Below are 24,981 nucleotides of genomic sequence, written 5' to 3'. Positions count from 1 at the left end.
ATATTTAAGTCGATTTTAATGCTAACTCGTTGATAATGGCATCGATACATTGTATTTTTATTCAATATTCAGATTCCCAACTAATGACATAGCTTTGTTTAGTTACAAAAAAGATCAACTGTAAAACTCGGCGTGGATAAAAAATTATACACAGCATTTCAGACTCATACGTCACTTGAACTCGGTAAAAAAAAAAAAAAATCAGAATCGATACTCGTATCTCGTGAGTTTTGCGTCATGTTTGGGGGGACCCAATGTGAGATTTTTGTACGTGAAATCAGCTGGAATTCAGAACTAGGCATAACTGCGACTTGAACTAGAGAAGTCTCAGAATCAGACTCGACACCGAGTAGTTGGACTCGGACTCGCCTGATCTGATCTACATTTCTCGGTTCTCAGAGAGACATGACTCGAATAGTTCTCCGAGTAACAGGTCACGATTTAGTCTTGGCCCAGTACGCCAGTGTATACTGCGCTCGGCTGAAATCGCTATAGCGCGCCCCCTTTTGGCACGATTTAACCAACTACACTGGCTCGCAGCTAATAGCGTTTTAAAACCGAGCGCAAAACACTATCCACTATCGATCACTGATGCTTGGGCCAAGACTAGTCACGATTAGGAATGATTTGTTATTGGGAATTTACAATCATGAGACCACCAAACAGGCCACACACCTTGATGGCACAAATTGGGGCAAAGGATAAGAGAAGATTCGCTCGGCCCCAGCGGCCACTGGGGACGAGCGAAAAGAGAAGAGTGCATCAAAACGTATAAAGATGATCTAAAAAAAAATTGTTCTATGCCAAAGCCGTGATGCGTGTCACTGATGCACAAAGTTATTTCTTTCAAATAGCGATCGATCAAAATGACATCATGTGTTCAGCTTTTAAACATTTTAACAATAATTGTTAAGCTAACGATAATATTTAGGCTTTTCTCCAAATACGTTTACCTTTTGCTCCATAGACCATTGTGAAAACAAAGTTGAGAATACTATTTGAAAAAGTGAACAGGCGTGCAACTCTGGAATGAAGTGTTGAAAACGGAATTCGTTTACTTTAAAATGTACATTTTGAAGAAGTTTGTGCTAACTAATCTTGTCTTTACGCATGTTATACGTTTTTTTACAGAGTTGGTAGAGATGATTAAGGAGAGGTGTTAATGTTTGTGATCAACCATGATGAATAAAGTCAGATTTGTACAGATTTGGGCTTAATCCGTTATGTGAGTCACCACTGGGCCCAATTGCATCGAGCTGCTTAAGCAGGAAAAAATAGCTTAGCGCAACAAAATGTTGCTTACCAGGATAAGGATACCAGCTAAACTACCATGTCACAATTTGTGACTGGTATCCTGCTCATTTCTGCTTAGCAGATATTTTTAAGCAATATTTTCTGCTTACGCAGCTCTATCAGTATGTAAACATGTCCTTTGGTTGTAACAACAAAAATCCGTTGTGGGGTTTTGTTTTGTTTCGGATACACATGACTATGAGTTAAATTCAGATGGAAATATTTCACAGAAACAAACAATATTGCCATAGTATGACCCTCATAATCATTAAAGGAACACGTTGCCTTGGATCGGACGAGTTGGTCAAAACAAAAGCGTTTGTAACCGTTTTTTATAAAATGCATATGGTTGGAAAGATGTTTTAAAAGTAGAATACAATGATCCACACAAGTTTGCCTCGAAATTGCGTGGTTTTCCTTCTACTGTGCGAACTAACATGGTCGGCCATTTATGGGAGTCAAAATTTTGACCCCCATAAATGGCCGACGTGTTAGTCGACGAGGTAAAAGGAAAACCACGCAATTTCGAGGCATGTTTGTGTGGATCATTGTATTCTACTTTTACAACATCTTTCTACCCATATGCATTTTATAAAAAACGGTTACAAACGCTTTTCAAAGACCAACTCGACCGATCCAAGGCAACGTGTTCCTTTAAGCTTCTTGGCTAAAATTAATCAACGATGTCTCTTCCTTTACCAATCTTGTATTTGAAACAAACGATGTTCATAATGTGTAATATTAGCACAGCAGTGTCTTTGATACATAATGGGATCGCAGGCCTGTTGTTTCGCTTTTGAAAGGGCCCAGCCGTCGATTTCACCAAAACTCTTCTTAACTTAGGATTAATCTCAGGACTTAGGACGAGTTGAGTCCCGCATCCAAATACGTAGGAAGAATTGAACCCATCCTAAGTTAGGACGGGTTACTCGTCCTTACTCGAGTTAGGATTAATCCTAGAGTTTCGTGAAATCGGCTGCAGGGCACCAAGGCATTTTCTCCTTGGTATTAATGGCACCCTATGAGGAAATTGTAAGTTTCTACCAAAGTATTTCAAGAGCACCAACAAAATTACCAGGGGTCATGGAAGGCAATTGACTCCGTTGCATCCGTGACGTACCAGGCCTGGGATAGGTCAAATTCTCATCACCATCACACCTGCTACACACTGTTCCGTAAAAACTTCTACTTGTTTTCTGAATAATAAATGAGCTGGCATTCCTTAATTGACCGTATTTTCTTTGGGTTGATTCTCTGCGGTAGCAGCAGTTATCGCCACTGTAGAGTGGTTATACAATCCCTGTTTCATCAACTGCAAGGCCAGCGAATTCCTCAAACCATTAGCTTTCTTGATCTTGGCCCGTTTATTCTGAAACCAAATCTTAATCTGGGATTCGTTCAGCCTCAGTTCGGCCGCCAGACCGCGACGTCGTTCCTCAGTCAGGTAGTTGCTCTGCTGGAACTCGTGTTTGAGCCTCTGGAGTTGTTGGGCGCTGAAGGCCGTGCGGGGGCGCTTTTCCTCTCTGCGCGTGTTGGCTGCTTCGCTGGTGTCCGTTGTGGACTGGGATGATGAGCCGCGTGGTTTCAAACGTCTGGTTCGTGGTCCTGTATGAATTATAAGAAAGAAAGACACAGCTTAGTTTTTTTGATAAGGAATAATCAAAATCTGTTTGCAGAAAGACCAGTAACCAAGTTAACCACTAGTCAATGTTCCATGGATAGCATATAATGCATGAAATACATCCTGGGTACCACCAGGCAAAATCGCACAATGGTCGACAATAGTCAACTATTGATCGAATTTGCTCTTAGCTGTCGAGCAAATTACTGTATGAAACAAACTTGCACCGTTCTAATGCTGTTTGTTTCTTTCCACCACTTCGAAGAAAGTCTCCCCATTCCTTGAAGGTTATTTGTTTGGTTTTACCATAGTTTCTTGATTTGTGTAATTCATAATCATAGACGTTAAACCAATGTTTGTATGAGAGAGATTGGTTGTTGCCAGCTTGGTGTTTATATCCCCTTGTGGGAGTTTGCCGAGTTCCCTTGATGGGAAGATCATCTAAACAAACAAACAAACAAACAAACAAACAACCACCGATTGTGTTTTGTGTTAGCAATGTATACTCAGTACTTTCCAGAGCTCTGTGAACAAAATCACAGACATATCACTCGGGTTGGATTAGAACCCACGACCTTTGCAGTTCTAGAGCAGATGTCTATAATACCAACCATAGACCACCGAGATTGCCCGATAGCTAGAGGCAGTTCGAATCCTACATTTTAGCAGCAGGTAGTCTACCGAGGCCTACATTATGTTTGGGGGTAACTAGAGCCAAAACAACATTGTATTTACAATGACATTTGTTTTGTATACGTTTCTCAATATTTAGCAAGACATGCTATCGTGTTATACAGTTTGTGGGACTCAGCCCACACAACAGCAAACAAGGTTTGCAAAACTGTCCCCAATGATGTAAATTACCATGGGAAATCTGTATACAAATCAGCTATGTTGGTTCAACATAATAGCCCGTAGTTTTCCCAAGGACGGACAGCAAGCTTTCCGTCCCCTCCTCGCGCCCCCAGAAGCACACCGGCAATTTGACGAGTCGAGAGCACACAGCGATCAGTACTCCCGTAGGTCTGTCATACATCAAAACACACCATCCTCTGAGACCTTCACCAGAATATTATACATTTTTTCTTGTTTTTCTTGGATGGGAATTTCGAAGCCGATGTCATAAAACAAATCAAGGGTTGTTATTCGTGACAACATTGACTTTATCACCGCCACGCCATCATTATTCCGGTTAGAGGAATGAAGACATTTTTATTGAAGTCATAAAATTCAAATCACTTAATTAACTCGGAGAGTGCTATGTATGATTTATGTTTCCAGGTTCCAGACCCTCTTCAGGGCCCTATTTCATGGCTCTGCTTACCACCGAATTCTGCACTAACGATCACAATTCTCCACTTATAGTGCACAGTTTCATAAAGCTGTTAGACAGACAAAAACTGCTTAACAATAACTTAGTGGGGCACCGACAACAACAGTCGAAACTAAATGTAGTTTTGGCTGGTAACCTGTTCTGCTAAGCAATACTTTAGTATCCTTAGCAAGTTTGTATGCCTACAGGCTTTATGAAATTTGGCCCACGGCAGTGCGCTATAGCTGTGTAAGCGAAGAATGCATAGTTACGTCGAGTACGCACAAGTGAAACACGCTTGACGTAAGCGCAGGATTCACTGCTTCCGCAAGCGCTGATTTTTGCTTAAAACGGTAAGCAGAGCCATGAAAATTGGGGCCAGGGGCCAATTTCATAGAGCTGCTTAAGCAAAAAATTTGCTTAAGCACGAAAACAGCTCGCTTATTTTTCACATGTTACTGGCCAAAATTTCATGCCATATACATTGCTTGTGACTGGTATTTAGCTATTGTTTACTTAGCATAACAGTTGAGTGGAGTCTTGGCCGGCAGTCTAATTTTGTGCTTAAGCAGCTCTATGAAATTGGGGCCAGGTATGAAGAGCGTACAACTGTTATGATTTTTTTCGATTTCAAAATGTAGTAATAAGTGATCCTCATGTTTATTATTATGCTCACGCTTTATCAACAACAGAAATAAATGGCAAAGTGGGGTTCGATTTGTAAGAAGCACTCCGTGTTTCATTTATGCCTAATGCAATTAATTTACAAATTTAAAAGATTTTTCGGATATATCTGTTTATGATATTCAAACTTTTGTGGAAAAATTTAAGAACACCAGTACTGCTAAACACCTTCACGGTCAGTACCTAAAGTTGTGATATATCTAACATGCCTTATCCCCCCCCCCCCCCTTAATACAGTCTCTTAAAATTTGTGGGGTTGTCTTTCGGCGAGGTAACAGGCGCGAGAGACCCGTTATAATGGAAACTCCGAGAATGACTGTCCTGAAGCGGGACTGAGCTAAGTGGTCTCGTGGGGCCTTTCGCTCTGCCATTGCCCTTGGACTTAACATAGCCCGTCCTGCTGGGAGTTCAAGATTGGGCGTTGTGTAAAAGGCGGTTTATAGCTCTACATAGGTTCGGGCTGGCGTTTGTGTGGAGGCGGTCGGTTGTATGGTTATTGTCAACTTATGCATTCCCATGGCCCTATAATTTACTCCAATGCATTGATGTTTTAGTCATTTGGTATAATACGAGCCTTGTTGATTATCAATAAACATGAATTACTGTCAGGTTGCATGAAGACTGTTTTTCTGTGACATGGCGCTGGAAAAAGAGTCTATACTGAAACCGCTATATGCAAGAGGGTTTCAAACATTACTTGTTAACATCCAAACATTACGTCCATTATAAGGTTTGAAACAATAGATATTTAATTATAAAGCTTTCAAGAGGATTGCATATATTTTCTTGAAAGCATAGCTCGGAATTACCAGATTTGCAAATATTATTGTTTCATCATGTAGAATTAAAAAAAATTAGGGACCATAGTTTAACAAATTTCGTGATATCTTTAGTTGATTGTATGACGTTGGAAAAAGCGAAACTGTACCAAATATTGTTGTTTTTTGAGTAACTTTGCATTTTAATGAGGTGCATATAAGAACTTGGGGACAACATCATGACAAATACAACCACGCAAATCGATATAGCCTTAAAACATTTAACTCTAAACTGTAAGAGTCTAACTCTATTTAACTCTCACACTTCTGCAAAGGAGGAATATAAACGCCTGAAGAAATAGAGTGCTATGATGTTGTATGTCACTATGCATCCTCTTGCAATAATAAACCCAGCTGTGTCATTGTCATCAGGGCATGGAGTTTGCGACCGTCAGAGACCCCTCCGGAGGATTGCGTTACCCCTCTCTCTCGCTCTCTCGAGCCATCGGCCTCCGGGGGAACTCGAGGATAATAACCCATGTGCTGATTACCACAGGAGGTGTTTCATATAACCCAGGCAATCACCACCGGCATGACTTCAAAAACACGGGAGCAAGACTCGTCCTAAGGCGGTTTGTGTCAATGTAACTACTGTGTTTCAAAAACCGGGACCACCTATAGAAAAATATCACCCCCTCAAAAAAAAAGGGGGGGGGGGAAGGAAGACTTTTAAGAAAAAGAGAATATAAAAAAAGTCAACGCTTGATTGTTTCTACACACCACAGGGCACTAACTTCATTAAATGTTTCTCAGCGCGCACGGGCTGCAGCCCCTTGGCTCGTCTCGGCGACAAACGTGGGTCGATGGAGGTGTCTTCATTCCACCATATAGACCGAAAGGTTCCTTGCTCTATTATGCTACCGTTTGTAAAGGGAAGACAACCTCCAGACCGGCTTCTTGACGGAGCTAAGTATAGGAGGGTGACCGGGCGGGCGAAGAGGGGGAGCAGCAAGGGGTCACGACGGCCCACCCAGACAGCTGCTACTCCCATCGCCCCGGTCTGTGGATTTTCAGGGAGCTTATGGCGCTCAACGACCCGATGAAGGAGTCTGTGGGGAGGCTCGTTAGCAAACACCAACCTCTTGACTGTTCACTTTTTTTCGAAACAAATCCTGTCACAAAATAAACGAGGCTACTTTTTGTTCTGTTTTGGAACGTACACTTTCCAGACTTGGTGCCGAATTCGTGATTATTCATATTTATAGTGACGTAAATAGTTACGTCTACCGTCCCTATCCCTAGCCACATTGAATATCGACACACTGTACATTATTCATGATGTTTTTCTGCCCAGTGTTTTTCTCAAGCAACACAATGATATAGCGTGGTATTCTCTTTTCACAGAGTTATAATAACTGTATTGTACTGGGTTGGTAAGGGTAAAGACATCATTGTTTAATTTTGGTCTGAAAGCTAACTGATAATGAAATTGATACTAGAACCAATTGTTTCTGTGAAATGTTTCCCTTTGAAATAAAGTCACATTCAAGAAAAATGTATGGTTTATTATCTTATGGAAGTGTCGTGGCCGAGCGGTTCAGAGCACCGAATTCAAGCTCTTTTGTTTCTGATCAGCAGAGTGTGGGTTCGAACCCCCAGCCGTGACACTTGTGTCCTTAAGCAATACACTTAGCCATAACTTCGTCCTTCGTATGGGACGTAAAGCCGTTGGTCTCATGTGTGACCCATGTAAAATAACCCAATGCACTTATCGAAAAAAGGGGTTCGCCCCGTTGTTCCTGGCTGTGGATGCTGTATGCGCCGTAGCACCTTGTAAACCCTTACAATGTGCTACATAGTTGGGTCTCAGAATTCATCACTGTAATAACCATCTTTCTAGGAGTTTGTATATATTCAGCGCCTTGGTGGACACGGGCGCTATATAAGACTACGATATTAATATGATATTATTATTATTATTATCTGAAAAACTTACCAAACGTATTATCAGCTGATTTAGGTTGTTACAATAAGGGACAGTGTGTATGGACCTCATGCCGATTATGCATGGTTTTTGATTTTTTTTTCTCTTGTGACTCCCACAACGAATTAGACCCAAATTTTCACTTGTTTGCCATTCCATCTATATCGTTGATCACACAAAACACGAACACCGTCCTGTCACTTCAATGCAACTGGCAAAGAAGGAGTAACAAATGAAAAACAAACAACAAACAACAACATAAACAACAACCAAACAACCCTCAAAACAACCACGATGGACTCATTTTACACGTAGGCCATATCCCTTCTTTTGCAAGCTCTGCCTCAGTCTCTTCCTACGCTCGTAAAAGCAAGAGAGAGAGAGCAAAAAGAGAGAGACAAAAACAAAATCAGAGTTTGATGTCTGGTGTATGAATAAATCAGTACATCACGAGCTTGCAGTCTGACATAAGGTGTGATTTATAGATACGTGTGCTGCCTCATTGGTTGGAGAAATGATGGGTTTTCTTGTCTCGGTGCACGCCGGTGCCACGGAGTAAGGGTACCTTGAACCACGTACCCGACTGATGGGGGCCTACGCGGCTCGTGGACCCCGGACCCCTCGCCGCGACAACCTCCTTGTTTCTTTTCTTTCGGGTGTTGTCAAAAAACAAACTCTCGTTAACGACATGGATTGATAGATGGGTGCATGGTATTTATACAATGATGGACTTAACAGAGTCGTCAAATATTTAGTGAGACGGGATTTTGATGTATTTGGAGGTCTGTTTTGTCAAACTGTGCGAGAAAGACTGACTTGGACTCTTGATAACCGTAAACGCCGCAATCTGTAGATTGATCACTATAGATTGAGCCTGTCTACTGTGCCTTGTTAAAGTGTGGATATCAAATAATAATTCACTTTTTACAGACAACGTAGTCTGGAGTATGGGTTATCATTTTTATACTAACGAAGGACTGTAATAATAACCGAGACATCATTTTACACGGGAATGAAATTGATATCAAAAGATTGAAGGGAAAATCAAAAATAAGAGAAAATACAATGCTTTCCTTTGCAATCTTCAAAAGTCATTTTTAATTTTTAAAGAATGTATTAAAAAGGTGAAACTTAAAAATACAAAAACATGAAGAAAAAAAACGAAGTATCAAATCCATTTTTTAATTTATGCACGTAAGGAAATAAAATGAATAAAACAAAAAAGCTCTCTTCGCGATCTTCCAAAGACATTCTTTAATTTACTAAAACAGTGCGGGTATGTATCATTATTCACCCTCATCACCGCCCCCCCCCCCCCCCCAACACCTCATTCGTCTCTCATCATGGAGACACTTAGGGCCAAACCTGCAATAATCACTGGTATTGCTTCTGGATATTTACCTTAAAACAAAGAACTTCTACAGAGCTATGAACATTGATCAAGGAAACGGCTGACGTTGTCCTGTCATTGACTTGGACGTGTGATATTATATCTAAATAGGCGACAGGATTGGTTTTTAAATATGGACGATGCAGAAAAACAAGTAATTTCTTGTGAGGTTGATGACAAAGATCATATCCTGAAACTTTGATTCATACTTGTAAATGTAAATGTATGTAAATCTGTATTTCAATTCAGTTTCTGCCATCGACTGCGACAAACAGGTGTTTTTACAATAAACCAGTAATAATAATACTTGACTTTCAAAATATTGTCGAAGAAGAAGGTGAACGCATTTAAGCGTATGGTGTATGGGTAAAGTCTTCAACGTATAATATTTGAAATTTAAATTTAAATCGGTCGTTTAGAGGGAAGGTACACGTTTGGTAATTACAGAAAACAAATGTTAACTTAAAAAACTGACTTGGTAATGAGCATTGGAGAAACGGCTCCCTCTGAAGTGGCATAAAATATGTTTTGAGAAAGAGGTAATTTCTCACTAAAATAATAAAAGACTTCTAGCCAGAAGTCTTTTATTCCTATCTGAAAGCACAACAAAAATTCGTCCAACAAGGGTGTTTTTTTCTCTCATCATTTTCTCGCAACTTCGATGACAAATTTAGCTCAAATTATCACACTGGTTTGTTAGTTTATGCAAATGTTGGGATACACCAAGTGAGAAGACTGGTCTTTGACAATTACCAATAGTGTACCTTCCCTTTAAGTTTGGTTACTGGAACCCACTGTTTGCCTCAATCCTTTATAAAATTTGTAGATGCCATAAAACTAACATGTGAAAGTTTAGTTTCAAAATATGGTTGCGTTTTTGAGATCTGGTGAAAATCTGGAGCGGTTCCGCCACGTAGGACGGTTAATCCGCAATTGGAATACACATGAGAAACTTTACTGCAGTATTAACGCCCCTCAAAACCCAATTGGTAAAGATAGAAAAATGATACTTTTTTCATAACCGCAGCAACGAAATAAAAACAAAACATTTGGTGCACAACTTTATGTGCTTTTAGATAACTACTAAAGGCTTCGGGCCTGAAGTCTTTTAATATTTGAGTGAGAAATTACCTCTTTCTCAAAAATATGTTACTTCTGAGAGAGCCGTTTCTCACAAAGTTTTAATCTATCGACAGCTCTCCAATACTCGTTACCAGAAGTAAGTGTTTCTGCTATAGCAATTAGTTTGAGTAATTACCAATAGTGTCTAGTGCCCTTAAAACAATATGGAAAGTGTCATATTTTGTTGTATCCGATGTGAAGTAAAATGAAAACTGTAAAAGCGAGAACGTTAACTTGTTCTTTTAAAGCCATTGGACCCTTTCGGTAAACAGTATTGTCCAAGGCCCACACTTCGTGTATCACAACTTCTATATAAATAATAAACCTGTGACAATTTAGGCTCAATCGGTCATCGGAGTCGGGAGAAAATAACGGGAAAACCCACCCTTGTAATCCGCACGTTTCGCCGTGTCATGACATGTGTTTAAAATAAATTCGAAATTCTCGATATCGAGAATTGATATTGTTTTACTGTTTTCTCAAAAAGTTAAGCATTTCATGGAATAATATTTCAAGAGAAGTCTTTCACCACTACCTTCTGTAAACCCTGTAAGTTATTTGTAAATCTGTGAACTTTTTGTTTCTGTACCGAACGGGTCCAATGGCTTCAAACAAACCAATTATGCACTTTCCTGCACCAAAAACACGCGCAGCAAACTATCTCAGTAAGGCAACATCTCACGGTGTTGCGATACATCGGTTTAGATGCTTGTCGACATCCTGCCTGGAGACATCGTTAAGACGTGACTGACATGAAGGATTCTATCAATTTCATTTTCATATGGTTCTTATATCAATTTCCTGTAAAATTACCCCCCCCCCCCGATGAAGTGCAATGTGATCAATATTTAAGAATATTTACCTTTTTCTCTGCACGTTTGACAATATTCTTATATTATGTGGAAAAAAGTAAAGAACGAACAAAATCTTTCATTGAAGTTAAATCCGATTTAAAAAATCAGCATAGCAAAACACCAGCTGATGTTGTTCCTTCAAACTTTAATTGTCTTTCTTGAAAACTATAGTGTATTAAAATTTGAGCCCAAAAAATACACGCTGTGTCTTTAGTGACTATTGGTAAACCATATTGAGGTTTAGTTAAGAAATAAATTGTTTTATCATTTGTTCCGTCGGAGTGAGTACATTCTTTCATAGTTAACAAAGCAGAAACCCCTTTTTTCATATATATAGTTTCTCGCATTGTTTTTTTCTAACCAAACAGTTGCTGGTAGTGTAAGTACTTTATGTAATCCAACAAATACATAAACTGACAAAACCTGTGGAAGTTCGAGATCGATCGGCCATCTGGGTCACGGGAGAATAGTGAAAAACCGAAAACAACTTTTGCATTGCTCACTGAGCGATAAACTCCTAACGCGAAGTCAGATTATTTATATCTCATCAAATAAATGACATTTCAGACAGATATTTTTCAAGGGATGTTTTCAACTATCATCATCAATAGACCGTGTAAGTTTTATACAAATCTGTGATCTTCAAGATTTTGTTTTCTACCAATTCTGTGACGTTCCTTTTAACTTGAGATAAGTTCCAGAACCATTATTTCTTATTTTGTGCTACACGCAACCCACGCTTTAACAAAAAATAACAACTCGACACACGCGCACACAAAAAAGTAAAATATAAAAAGCATAAATTTGTTTTACGATTATGATGGATGGTTACAATCAAAATGGTAATTTAGTCGCGGCACGCTGTGAAGTCTCTATTTATTTGATATGGTTAACATTCAGAACGCCTCATTTACTCTGAGTAATATTCCTATTAAATGACAACTTCAATAAATGGCCCGTCTCTAACTTAGATCACTCAACAAACGTTTATAATGACTAGAGTGTTTTACCATAATTACAACCAGGCGGCACGAAGCAAGACTATTTGTTAAAGGCAGTGGACACTATTGGTAATTACTCAAAATAATTGTTAGCATAAAACCTTTCTTGGTGACTAGTAATGGGGAGAGGTTGACAGTATAAAACATTGTGAGAAACGGCTCCCTCAAAAGTGCCATATTTTTGAGAAAGAAGTAATTTTCCACGAATTTGATTTTGTGACCTCAGATTTAGAACTTGAGGTCTCGAAATCAAGCATCAGCAAGCACACAACTTCGTGTGACAAGGGTGTTTTTTTCTTTCATTATTATCTCGCAAATTCGATGACCGATTTAACTCAAATTTTCACAGGTTAGTTATTTTATGCATATGCATATGTTGAGATACACCAACTGTGAAGGCTAGTCTTTGACAATTACCAATAGTGTCCACTGCCTTTAAACTTTTTTTTTTACCAGGCATGTGAGGAAAGGCTGCTTACACATTGAGGAAAAATACTTGTACGTAAAATAAACAATATCTTCATTATATTGGACTGGGTACGAAAAATGGACCTCATTTTGCTGATTGTGTGGAAAGAGAAATTTACAGTTTTGGTTTATAAGGTTTTACATGACTTCTCTGAAGAATTACAAACAAGTGACGTAGCCACACGGATGCTTGGGTGTTTTTGTTTGTTTGTTTGTTTGTTTGTCTGTTTGTTGGGTGTTAGTGTGCTGGGGTGTTCGTTTGTTTGTTGAGTTGTTAGTTTTGTTTGTTCGTATAGTTTGTATTGCTTTTGGGTGGTGTTTTTTTAACTTTTTGATATATGAACAATTCTGTATTCTGTATTCCGAAATAAATTGAAGTTGAATATTATGTGTGCCTTGACCGAGTGGTTATAGGAGCACCAGACTCAGGCTCTCGGGTGTTTCTGATCAGCATAGTGTGGGTTCGAGTCCCGGTTGTTGCACTTTGCCTTCAGCAAGATAGCAAGATATGTTGTCATTGGGATTGGACATTAAAGGAACACGTTGCCTTGGATCGGACGAGTTGGTCTATAACTTTTTTTATAAAATGCATATGGTTGGAAAGATGTTTTAAAAGTAGAATACAATTATCCACACAAGTTTGCCTCGAAATTGCGTGGTTTTCCTTTTACTGCGCGAACTAACACGGTCGGCCATTTATGAGAGTCAAAAATTTGACTCCCATAAATGGCCGACCGTGTTAGTCGACGAGGTAAAAGGAAAACCGTACAATTTCGAGGCATGTTTGTGTGGATCATTGTATTCTACTTTTACAACATCCTTCTACCCTATATGCATTTTATAAAAAACAGTTACAAACGCTTTTCAAAGACCAACTCGTCCGATCCAAGGCAACGTGTTCCTTTAAGTTGCAGTTCCCGTGTCCTATAGGAGTGGCAGTGTGGCGTAAAATAGCACAGAACACTTTTCGTGGAAGAGTAGGGGTAATAGTCCTGTGTTCTGGTTCACATTGCAAGCACCCTTATTTACAGGTTACGTTCACTTATGAAGCATCCTTTGATCTCATTACCAGAACTATATCATTAAAATAGCCTAAACAACAATAATGATAGTTTAAGTTTTGCGCCGCTTTACAATGGTTCACTGCCACAACCAGGCCTTTATATCATAATTAACTTTCTCTCCATTATATCGTTGGGCATAATGATCGCTCCACTGGTCCCCCCTTTAAGTCTAAATTATGTGATATTTCATGTGCCCTATATGATCCGTACCAGGGGTTTGTTAACTTCATCAAATTAATGGGATACGGAATGACACATAATGAGTGTATAATAATAATAATACCCAAAGTGTAGTGTGGGGACCCCGGCAGTAATCACATTGCAATTATCAGCCCGATCAGAACAGCCATAAATGTCATCAATTCAGGTTCCCGTCCTCGTGCTTAACACAGCTAGAACTTCGCCTGGGGATCGACACCCAATACCCCGTGACACTCTCTCCTCTAACTCGCTTCAACTCCGGGTAATATCAAAACCAGCGCTGTATTTTATAGTCTCCTTTATATTATAATACACTCATAATGCATCACTTTTTTTGTTATAGGACAGTAAAACACACACGCTGAAGTAACTCCACAGACATCTGTCCATAGCTAATAGAGTTGAACGGACCCTATCACGGCTAAATCAAGGGATTAATGATGCAAGCAGTATTGACTTATTTTCACTGGACCATTCTGGTTTGAGTCCACAGACACACTCTCACTCACTCTCTTTTTATTTGTTTCTAACCGAGTCTCTTTTTTAACACCGATACGGTCCAATGCGCCTTGTAGCGTAACTATTACAAGCAATAATTGCCTGTCTAATTCACGCTCTTGAAAAGGATGGTATTGTCAACTGCTTCCAAATGTTCCCCTCTTTTTTTCCTCTCCCTCACTCTCTCTCTTAATAAGGCGACACAGATGGCAAACTGATGACCGTACTTCTGTCTTAACGCCTTGCTTGGGAAATTGATGATCGGCTCTCATGTGTTACGGCGAAGAGAATTTACCCAGTTTGTTTAATAAGGTGGAGTTATAAATAATGCTCGGAGTGCTGTAACGTGTCTAACTCACTGCTGGTGATTTCACCGGCGTCGAAAAGAACATCATTTCTGCGCTCTTTCTGTATCTTTTACAAAACGAAAGTATTTCCTCTTTATATCCATTAGAGACACTGGACACTATTGTCAAAGACTAGCCTTCACAGTTGGTGTGTCTCAACATAGAATAAAATAACAATCCTGTTAAAATTTGAGCGCGATCGGTCATCGAAGTTGCGAGATAACAATGAAAGAAAAGAACGCCCTTGTCACACGAAGATGCTTGATTTCGAGACCTCAAATTCTAAATCTGAGGTCTCGAAATCAACTTCGTGGAAAATTACTTCTTTCTCGAAAACTACATTACTTCAGAGGGAGCCGTTTCTCACTATGTTTTATACTATCAACCTCTTCCCATTACTCGTAATACCAAGAAAGGTTTTATGCTAATAATTATTTTGAGTAATTACCAAAAGTGTCCCCTGCCTTTAAAATCATGGAGCTTGAAAGGATGGTTGGTATCACCCTTCAAAAGAAGTGACTCGGCTGTTTATTTTGTTGCTATTGTTCTCGGGCGGCCTTCTTATAATAAGTGTTATTCAAAATGTAGGCTCTACAATATCAGACTTTTAAAATTAACAACTAGTTGTGATTTTTTTCAGTTCAGCAAACAAAAGGACACAATTTTTTGATACATACACGTTTTGAAAATCAATTATATGCTAGCGTATGAAGGTCGTGATAACTTCCTTCGAAGTGTTTTACAGCGAAACCATTGTTAAAGTCACTTAAAGCCATTATACACTTTCGGAACAGAAAAAAAAATTAAAAGTTCACAGATTTACAAATAACTTACAGGGTTTACAGTAGGTAATGGTGAAAGGCTTCTTTTGAAATATTATTCCATGAATTGCATTACTTTTTGAGAAAACATTAAAACAATTATCAATTCTCGATAGCGAGAATTACGGATTTATTTAAAACACATGTCATGACACGGCGAAACGTGCGGAAACAAGGGTGGGTTTTTCCCGTTATTTTCTCCCGACTCCGATGACCGATTGAGCATAAATTTTCACAGGTTTGTTATTTTATATATATGTTGTGATACACGAAGAATGGGCCTTTGGACAATACTGTTTCCAGAGGTGTCCAATGGCTTTAAAACAAATTAAAATCTAAAAGTAACTTAAGATTCAATGATTTAGTAACATCGGCTTATTTATCCTAAAGATCCAACTCAACACGATGAGGTAACATTATTATTGTTTATAAATAACATAACATAGCATAACAGGAGGTTATGCTAACTTAGTAAAATAAATTGTTTTTATTTTATTTAAAAAGAAACAGGGAGTATTTCTGAGGATTTTATAGACACTTTGTGTTCCCACGCTTTAAACAGAACTTTATATATGAAAATCTCCACCGACATTCTCACGCAACTCCAATTTAAACAGCTTTCAATGTTTGAACTAATGCCCTGTAATTTAAGTGTCGTGTAAATAAATGCCGTCTGTGTTTGGGGAAATAAAGCGTTTCGGAAATTACTCTTATCCGTTAACAACAGCGTCTACACTCGCCCAACCCCCAACCCAACCGAAGCAATATCAGGGACCGGGCAATACACAGCTAACTCTGAGACCCGTAATACATCATTGGGGTTCATGCTAATTGATACTGAGGTCTTGAGTAATGTAGTTGCTGATTGTCTGAGACGTTTGTACACCTCGTTTATGCTGACATGACTTTGAGAAGTGGGATTGCATACGCCGGTAGTAGTAAAGTCTTGACGTTGACGAGATGCTTTGAGAATACAAACTGAAAACTTAAACGCGGCAAACGGAAGTTTATTGTGCGCGCTGGTTTAATTCAATTGTTCGAGCGAACACACATGAGAGTTGTTATCTTTGAAAGTTTAGCAGGTTTGGGCGGGAAACAAAAAACTGTTGGGAGAAGTTAAGCGGTCAATGCTGTACTGTGTTTCCTATAATTAGTCGTGAACAGTCAACAATATCCACTCTGTGACAGAGTGGTTTCTCACGTGATGTTGTGAAGTTTGGGCAGAGCCTTTTGTTTCTGAATTATCGGCCAAGTGGTTTTTGTCAAAGTTTTTTTTTTTTTTTTTTTACGTCTTATTCTTTGTAATAACGTGGTTAAAGGCACTGCGCATGCGCACTATGTTCACTGAAAATACTTGTTGGCATTATACACTTTAATTGGGTAACGAGCAATAGAGAGCTGTAGTGATAGTATAAAACATTGTGAGAAACGCTCCCTCTGAAGCAACGTAGTCTTTAAGAAAGAGGTAAATTTTCATTCAAATAGTAAAAGACTTCAAGCCTTTTAAGTTTTATTGTGCATCTGAAAGCACACAAAGTAATGCAACAATGGTGGTTTTTTTTGCATTAATTTCTTGTAAATTCGACGACCAACAAAACCCAAAATTTCACAGGTTTGTAATTTTACGCATTCAGGTAAACAAAGAAATCCAGCATCCTTTCATTATTCTCTTGCAAACTTAATGACTAACAAAGCCCAATGTTTCACAGCTTTGTTACTTTGCATAATGTCGTGGTACACCAAGTGAGAATACTGGTCTTTCACAACATTACCAAACGTGTCCAAAGCATGCCTTTAAGTAAATATTGTATGGTCAAGCACCCCTCATATTGTCAGTCACCCACCCACCCAAAATACTACAACAATGTGACTACATAATTTTGAATAACCAGACAGAGTTGTGATGTTACACGAATGCCAAGTCGGAACGCCATGCATCATGTCGAGACGGGTGTGTTAGCTCGTGTGATCTACCCCCAAAACAGCACCAAAATGCCGCCACAATCTGTGAAAACTTCCACTTGTCTAGTTCAAAATCTTCTGGCTTTCGACGCTCGCTCAAAATATCATAAATATTTATAATATAGAAATTGAGAAGTGATGTTCTCCTGACTGAATAATGAAAGTGTTGTTCAACAAACTGTTTTTTTTTTTTATTGGTGTTTTTTTTTCGAGGTCCTTAAAGGCACTGGTCACCTTTGGTTGTCCAGGCCCTGCCGTCGATTTCACAAAACTCTTCCTAATTTAAGACTAATCTTAGGACTTAGGACGAGTCCCAACCCTGCACTGTAGCATGCAGACCTTAAGATTAATCCTAAGTTAGGACGAGTTACTCGTCATAACTCAAGATAAGACGAGTCCTCACTCTTTGTGAAACCGACGGCTGGACCAGTATTCTCAATTTGTGTATCCCAACATCTGCAAAATAACAAAGCTGTGAAATATTGGGCCTTGTTAGTCATCAAGTTTGCAAGAGAATAATGAAAGGATGCTGGATTACTTTGTGTGCTTGCAGATGCATAACAAAATACTTCAGCTGAAGTCTTTTATTATTTAAGTGAGAAATTACTTCTTTCTTAAAAATTATGTTACTTCAGATACTATCAACAGCTCTCCATTGCCCGTTACCGGGTAAGTTTTTATGCTGACAATTATTTTGAATAATAATTATCAATAGTGTCCAGTGCCTTTAAATAGTTGCCTCAGAATTTATACTTCGAGATGAGGGAATACAAATAACCGACATCGCAATTTATCAAGTCCTTGTTTAACAATGAGACATGGAAATAATCATATACGATGAATTGCACAGTGACACTCCCCACACCTTTTACACGGCAGTCAATGGACACAGTCTGCGGGGTTGAAGGCCCCCTGGAAAACAGACTAAATGTCTTCAATCGTTGCTGCGGTTTGAAGTATCAAGAATGAGCGGTGGCTTGTGTCCATTTGTAGATTTAAAGCCAGTGGACACTATTGGTAATTGTCACAGACTAGCCTTCACAGTTGGTGTATCTCAACATATGCATAAAATAACAAACCTGTGAAAGTTTGAGCTCAATCGGTCATCGAACTTGCGAGATAATAATGAAAGAAAAAAACACCCTTGCCACACGAAGTTGTGTGCGTTTAGATGGTCGATTTCGAGACCTCAAGTTCTAAATCTGAGGTCTCGAAATCAAATTCGTGGAGCCGTTTCTCACAATGTTTTATACCATCAACCTCTCCCCATTACTCGTAATCAAGAAAGGTTTTATGTTAATAATTATTTTGAGTAATTACCAATAGTGTCCACTGCCTTTAAGTTTTAAGAAAACGCACAGTATTGTTGAAAATCTTGCTTGACCGTTGTAAAGTTATTATCTTTCCAAAAATGCACAACGCTTCAATTAACTTTTGTAGTTTATTTTATTTTAGAGCTCTTCCAAAACTTTGAAAATAGCATAGATCTTTATCGCATTGTCTTTTTGGTTTTAAAATATTTTCACTTAGTTGTTGACGTTGTTTCAGTCTAGGAAACAGGAGCGTCAAACAAATTAAAACTCCATTGTTTTTCCAGCTGCTTGGGGTTTGTGTATTGTTAGTAATTGGAACCCACTTTGTTTAATCCCGTTAGTTCTAATTAATACCATAACACTACCCTGTGAAAACTTCATTTCAAAAGGTGGTCAAGTTTTTGAGATATCGCTGAAAATCTGGACTGTTTTTGTCTCCACAGGAAGAATAATCTGTTTTTAGAATACACATTCTGAGAAACGCTGCCAGTAAACACTTCTTAGATTAAAAGTTTGGGAAACAAAAATTTATATTTTGTCCATAACTACAGTACTTCTAAGTGAAATGTTTCTCAAAATGTATTACACTATCCATAGCTGCTGTACTTCATACCAAGTATGTTTGTATTGCCGTTAATTTCCAGAGTCATTACAAAACAAAAAGCTGTTGAACTTCTTATTACCAAGTAAGGTTGTATTTCCATTAATTTACAAAACAAAAAGCCAATATAGGGCTAGATAGCTCAGTTGGTAGAGCGCCGGCACGTTAATCCTGAGGTCGTTGGTTCGAATCCCACTCTAGTCAATTCTTTGTTCAACCCCCAAAATCATTTCAAAAATTCACCCAGTCAGTTTCCCTTGTGGTTTATATTGATAAAACAAAAAGCTGTTGAACTTTCTTACCAAGTAAGGTTGTATTTCCATTAATTTCCAGTCATTACAAAACAAAAAGCTGTTGAACTTCTTACCAAGTAAGGTTGTATTGCCACTAATTTCCAGAGGCAATACCAAACAAAACGTTGTTGTACTTCTAACCGGCAAGTAGGTTTGTATTGCCATTAAAGGCAGTGGACCCTATTGGTAATTACTCAAAATAATTATTAGCATAAAACCTTACTTGCTGACGGGCAAAAGAGAGCTGTTGATAGAATAAAACATAGTGAGAAACTGCGCTCTCTAAAGTGACATATAGTTTTCGAGAAAGAAGTAATTTTCCACGAATTTGATTTCGAGACCTCAGGTTTAGAATTTGAGGTCTCTAAATCAACCATCTAAACGCGCACAACTTCGTGTGACAAGGGTGTTTTTTCTTTCATTATTATCTCGCAACACTCGACGACCAATTAAGCTCAAATGTTCACAGGATTGTTATTTTATGCATATGTTGAGATACACCAAGTGAGAAGACTGGTCATTGACAATTACCAATAGTGTCCAGTGCCTTAAAGTTCCAGAGTCATTACCAAACAAAAAAGTTGTTGTACTCCTAACCGCCAAGTAGGTTTGTATTTCCATTAATTTCCAGAGGCAATACCAAACAAACGTACGATACAGACCCTTTAAGCCTCTGCCTGCTTCCCTTAGTCTTCTCACGTGTCTTTAAGCTCGTTTAGAGTAGTTAAGATTTAATCAAATTTCAAGACCAATCAATCTATGCTTTCGCCAAAGCTGGGCGGATCAACTCAGCACAACATAGAACCTCTCTTGTTAGAGTTTACAATGGGTAATTGTTATTGACATATCATAATGACGTTGCAGAAAAAAAAACATCTTGGCGTGAGAAATACAACACCAAAGTTTAAACTGTGTCATGGTCAAAAATGTTCGCTTAGTGTTAAATAGGTATTGTATTGCGAGTATCCTTTCCAAAATACCGTCATATTTGGTGGGGAGAATCATGAATAACTCCGATCGTTTAACATCGAGTTGCCAGGAAAGCAGGGAGATTGAAAAATGTACAAGAACCTGTGATTTGTGTGCACTACTTTGTTTTATTCTATAAACATGTCAGTAATTTTGCGAGTGCACAGTCATTGTAAATGGGTTACATTTGCTTTGGAGGAAATAGTATTTAAATGAACGACTCTACAATACAAAGTAAAATATTTGTATTCGTAAAATTCGTTTAGTCTCAATAGGAATAGTATCAGTGAAATAACACAGCAAATATTTCTCCTGAGAAATAATTTGTCCTCCTGAAGTTGATGTCGAGCAAATAACCTTTATATAACCAGCGATCTACTGATTAACGGCAGTGGACACTATTGGTAATTACTCAAAACAGTTTTTTAGCATAAAAACTAACTTGGTAATGAGCAATAGAGAGCTGTTGACAATATAAAACATTGTGAGAAACGGCTCCCTCTGAAGTAACGTAGTTTTCGAGAAAGAAGTAATTTTCCACGAATTTGATTTCGAGACCTCAGATTTAAAATTTTAGTTCTCGAAATCAAGCATCTGAAAGCACACAGCTTCGTGTGACAAGGGTGTTTTTTTCTTTCATTATTATCTTGCAACTGTGACTCAAATTTTCACAGGTTTGTTGTTTTGTGCATATGTTGAGACACAAGAAGTGAGAATACTGGTCTTTAACAATTTCCAATATTGTCCACTGTCTTTTATTGGATTTGAGCAACTGAAATAAGCAGGGGCTGGTGTGAACGGGTGAAACAAGTCGTGTGTGTTGTTTTTTCACTCCACCATAATTTACTGGAAAGTTGTTTGTTGTCAATTCATTGCTTGAAAACTATATCAGATTGGATTTGGTTTGCTCTTTCGTAAACATCTGGGTAGTATACATTTTAAAAATTACTAATATTTATGTAAATTTATGTTGACTTTTTAAATTACTTTTTTGTTATCCTGCGCGCAATTGACACTATTAGGCAGACATTGTAATCAATGAGCAAACTCGCATTTATAGTGGGCCATACACGAACTACCAAAACCTTCGAGCATGTGGGATGAACGACAAATATATTAAAACAAGACTGTGCTCGGCACGGGTGTTATCCATCTTTAAAAAAAGAGGAAATATTCAATAGTATAAAGATATAATTAAACGGTCTGCATGACCTCAAAACTATTACGCAAAGCTCAGTCTTAATTCCTCCTTCGAAGTTGAAACATTCAACATTACTTGTGATGTAAGTGGGATATGTGAAATTAGCCTAAGTTATAACTCATGTTAAACAATATCCTTACATTTTGTGTTTTAGAACAAAGATCTGTTCTTTAAACCGAGAGTTATGCTTACGATTGCCTAAACATTTAAGCATCCCAGTTTCCACTGTACACTTCAAATGGTACAGTGTGTAATTTAGATTTTTTTTATGAGTTTCCAGTATTATCTTGGCTTATTTACTCACCTTTTGATATTATTTATTGCTGTTTCAAAATTAACTTGTTCAGTCAAAATTAGTATTGATAGCTTCTTAACAAAATGTTGAAGCGCTTAATAATATGTAAGATCGGCTGTTTTTTTAATGGAGTAATTTCAGTATTTATAAGTTTAAGTCTATTAACCTTTGAACATTTAGAAACAAAGATGATATCTTACCGGATGACGGTCTATCTGAATACCGTGTGCAGTACACCCATGCTGGCCAGTGGTCTTGTTTTCTCGTCGTACTCTCTTTCACCACTTCTCCCGTTCTCAGTTTCCCGCAAGATTTATTCTCTAGCTTCCTCTCCTGATACTCGTCCCTCTTGACGACATCTTCTTCCCCGTCTACATCTTCACCTTCGTCCTCCTCATAATTGATCCTGCCGAAGTCCGGCCGGAGTATGTTATCGATGAAGAAGTTCGTGAATTTAGTCCGTATGGAGAGATCGCTGGCCGACTCGTGGCCGCTATCATCATCGGTGCTGCTGACGCGCCTCTCGGTCTCGCTATCTGTCGACATGACTGGTCGGACTATGATCTCGTTCTCTCGGAATGCCGTGCCCCCATTTAGGTCCTACTCCCTTAATACCTGGCAGTTTTTGGTGGACACTTTATTGGCGTGTTCCATGTACGGGGAGTCGCCGTCTGAGATGAGACTTAGATTGATCGACGGACCTGCCAGGTTTAGACGCGCGATAATCCAAAGTTTTCTTCCTTCTTAGAAGTTGACTTAATACAAGCAATTCGGGTTATTTCCTTCGAGGTCTCAACCCGGCCCTATATTCTCACTGATGCCTTGGCTTGTTAGGTCATTAGCCGATGATACTTCGACTGAGCTCCGAGTGATGATAAGACTAAACTAGATTGACGTGTACTCACATTCTCCCCCTTGTCTACCCCCGTCGATAAGTTTATCAGAAGGAATCGTGTGGAAGTGCACACTTCTAATGTTGTTTAACCGTTAACAACGAACTAATACTTTTTGACGCAAGACATCCGACGAACTCCACCTAAAAAATGTTGCAATTTCCTGGCCGTTGAGTAAGGACAAAACACATACCCCTACATTGTGAAGTGACCAAAAAGGAACAAGTAAACAATTCTTTGACTTCTATTTTCAGAACAGAAAACAAGGGCACCTTTTTTTCTGGTTCTCTTCCGGTGGAAACACTTCTACAATGACAAGGGTTTACTCACGCTGCCTTGTTGACGGTCAAGTCTAGCCTAAAGACAGCTGAGGCTCGCGCCACAACGAGAGCACTTCTCGGATAAATACCCACTATTATTATGTCCACAACGAAACCAAGAAGCTGAATGGTGGCGTCACTCTAACGGGTGAATCGGTCCTTCCTGTCCCGCTGAGTTAGGTCCCTGACACACGCTCACTGACACCCTCAATGTGACGACCAAGCACCCACGATCACAAATCAGATTTTTGGTAGGGGTGGTGGTGTCAGAAACCGTGCTTTTTAACGGCGTTACTGTTGCCGTGGCTGACACGTTTTAAAGAACACTCTGTTGGTTACATACCGGGCTGCGGTGTCCGTTGAGTTTTTTTGGACGCCAACTCTGGTGAACCTTGAGGTCACGTGACCAGAGCGCTGTTGCCGCTAAATGAACGTTGACACCTCTCTCCCCCAAGGATGCAATGATAAAAACAGTGACGTCACTGATGACGGTTGGACTCAGTCTGGCTATGTTATGGTTGGATATGGTGGACTTCAAATTGGCCAATTTGAGACAAGGTGGCTCAAAACTGTGGCACTGTTAGTTAGGTTTGGATAAATTTATCAGTATTCACCCAACCAAACAGTGCACTCCTATAGTGTCCACCATGCCTCAAGGGAAGAAAAGGAAACAAGATGTCTGAACCAAGATATAGGCCTCTTTTGTTTCGGACTTTGAAGAATGATTTTAGGTGAAGGTTAATGTTCTATATGATTTTGTCACAAATTAAGTAAAACAGTACTTTATTTGGTATGTGAAAAAAAAATGAATACAAAATTTGCCCACGTTTTAACGCACACTTTTCCTTAATTACTCAAAATAATTATCATCATTAAACCTTTCTTGATTACGAGAATGGAGTGGTTGATAGTATAAAACATTGCGAGAAACGGCTCCCTCTGAAGTAATGTAGTTTTCGAGAAAGAAGGAATTTTCCACGGATTTGATTTCGAGACCTCAGACTTAGAATTTGAGGTCTCGAAATCAAGCATCTAAAAGCACACAACTCCGTGTGACAAGGGTGTTTTTTCTTTCATTAATATCTCGCAACTTCGACAACCGATTGAGCTCAAATTTTCACAGATTTGTTATTTTATGCATATGTTGAGACACACCGACTGTGAAGACTAGTCTTTGACAATTACCAATAGTGTCCACTGTCTTTAAGTACAGAAGAATTCCACCTTAATTCCTCTCAATAATCCCGAAGATCCCATACCACAATGAAGACACGGTGGGGGGGGGGGCACCATGCCATTCCGTACATTGGTTTAAAACAGCGAGTCATCGTGTCTTAATTGTTTGTGACGGTTCACGCTGTTTAATTACGGGACTTTGAACTGTCATGCTGTCACCAGGAACACTATGGAGGTTGGTTATTAAGACATACTGATCTAGAATACGGAGGTTGTGGGTTCGAATCTCTCATGGGTAGTTGTGTTAGTCAGGGACTTGGACTGTTACGATGTCACCGGTAACACTGTGGTGGTTTCAAGACGAATCCCTCCCCGGTAGTTGTATTCAACCGGACTGGGATGCACTGCAATGTTTATCACACTGTATAGGTTAAAACAAATCTTCACGTTTTCAAAAAAGAGAGAATTAATGTTATGTGAATTGAAGTCGTTGACCATGGCCCAATTATAAAGTTGTTAGCAGAAAATACTGCATGAAAC

The 24,981-nt window shown here is 38.9% G+C and overlaps 1 protein-coding gene across 1 annotated transcript; it reads right to left on the bottom strand.

Moving 5' to 3' along the window:
- Positions 1-1,876: 1,876 nt before the first annotated feature.
- Positions 1,877-23,590, bottom strand: LOC139937503 (homeobox protein engrailed-1a-like). The gene is made up of 2 exons (XM_071932664.1): positions 22,253-23,590; positions 1,877-2,898 (listed from the first exon to the last, which is right to left on the bottom strand). Exons 1-2 carry the CDS (start codon positions 22,596-22,598, stop codon positions 2,516-2,518), a joined length of 729 nt encoding a protein of 242 aa, XP_071788765.1. The 5' UTR covers positions 22,599-23,590; the 3' UTR covers positions 1,877-2,515.
- Positions 23,591-24,981: the final 1,391 nt, after the last annotated feature.

This window comes from Asterias amurensis, chromosome 5, assembly GCF_032118995.1.
Source record: "Asterias amurensis chromosome 5, ASM3211899v1".
Lineage (NCBI taxonomy): Eukaryota > Metazoa > Echinodermata > Asteroidea > Forcipulatida > Asteriidae > Asterias > Asterias amurensis.
Note: the sequence above shows the minus strand (reverse complement) of the source record. Positions and strands in the feature narration are given on the sequence as shown.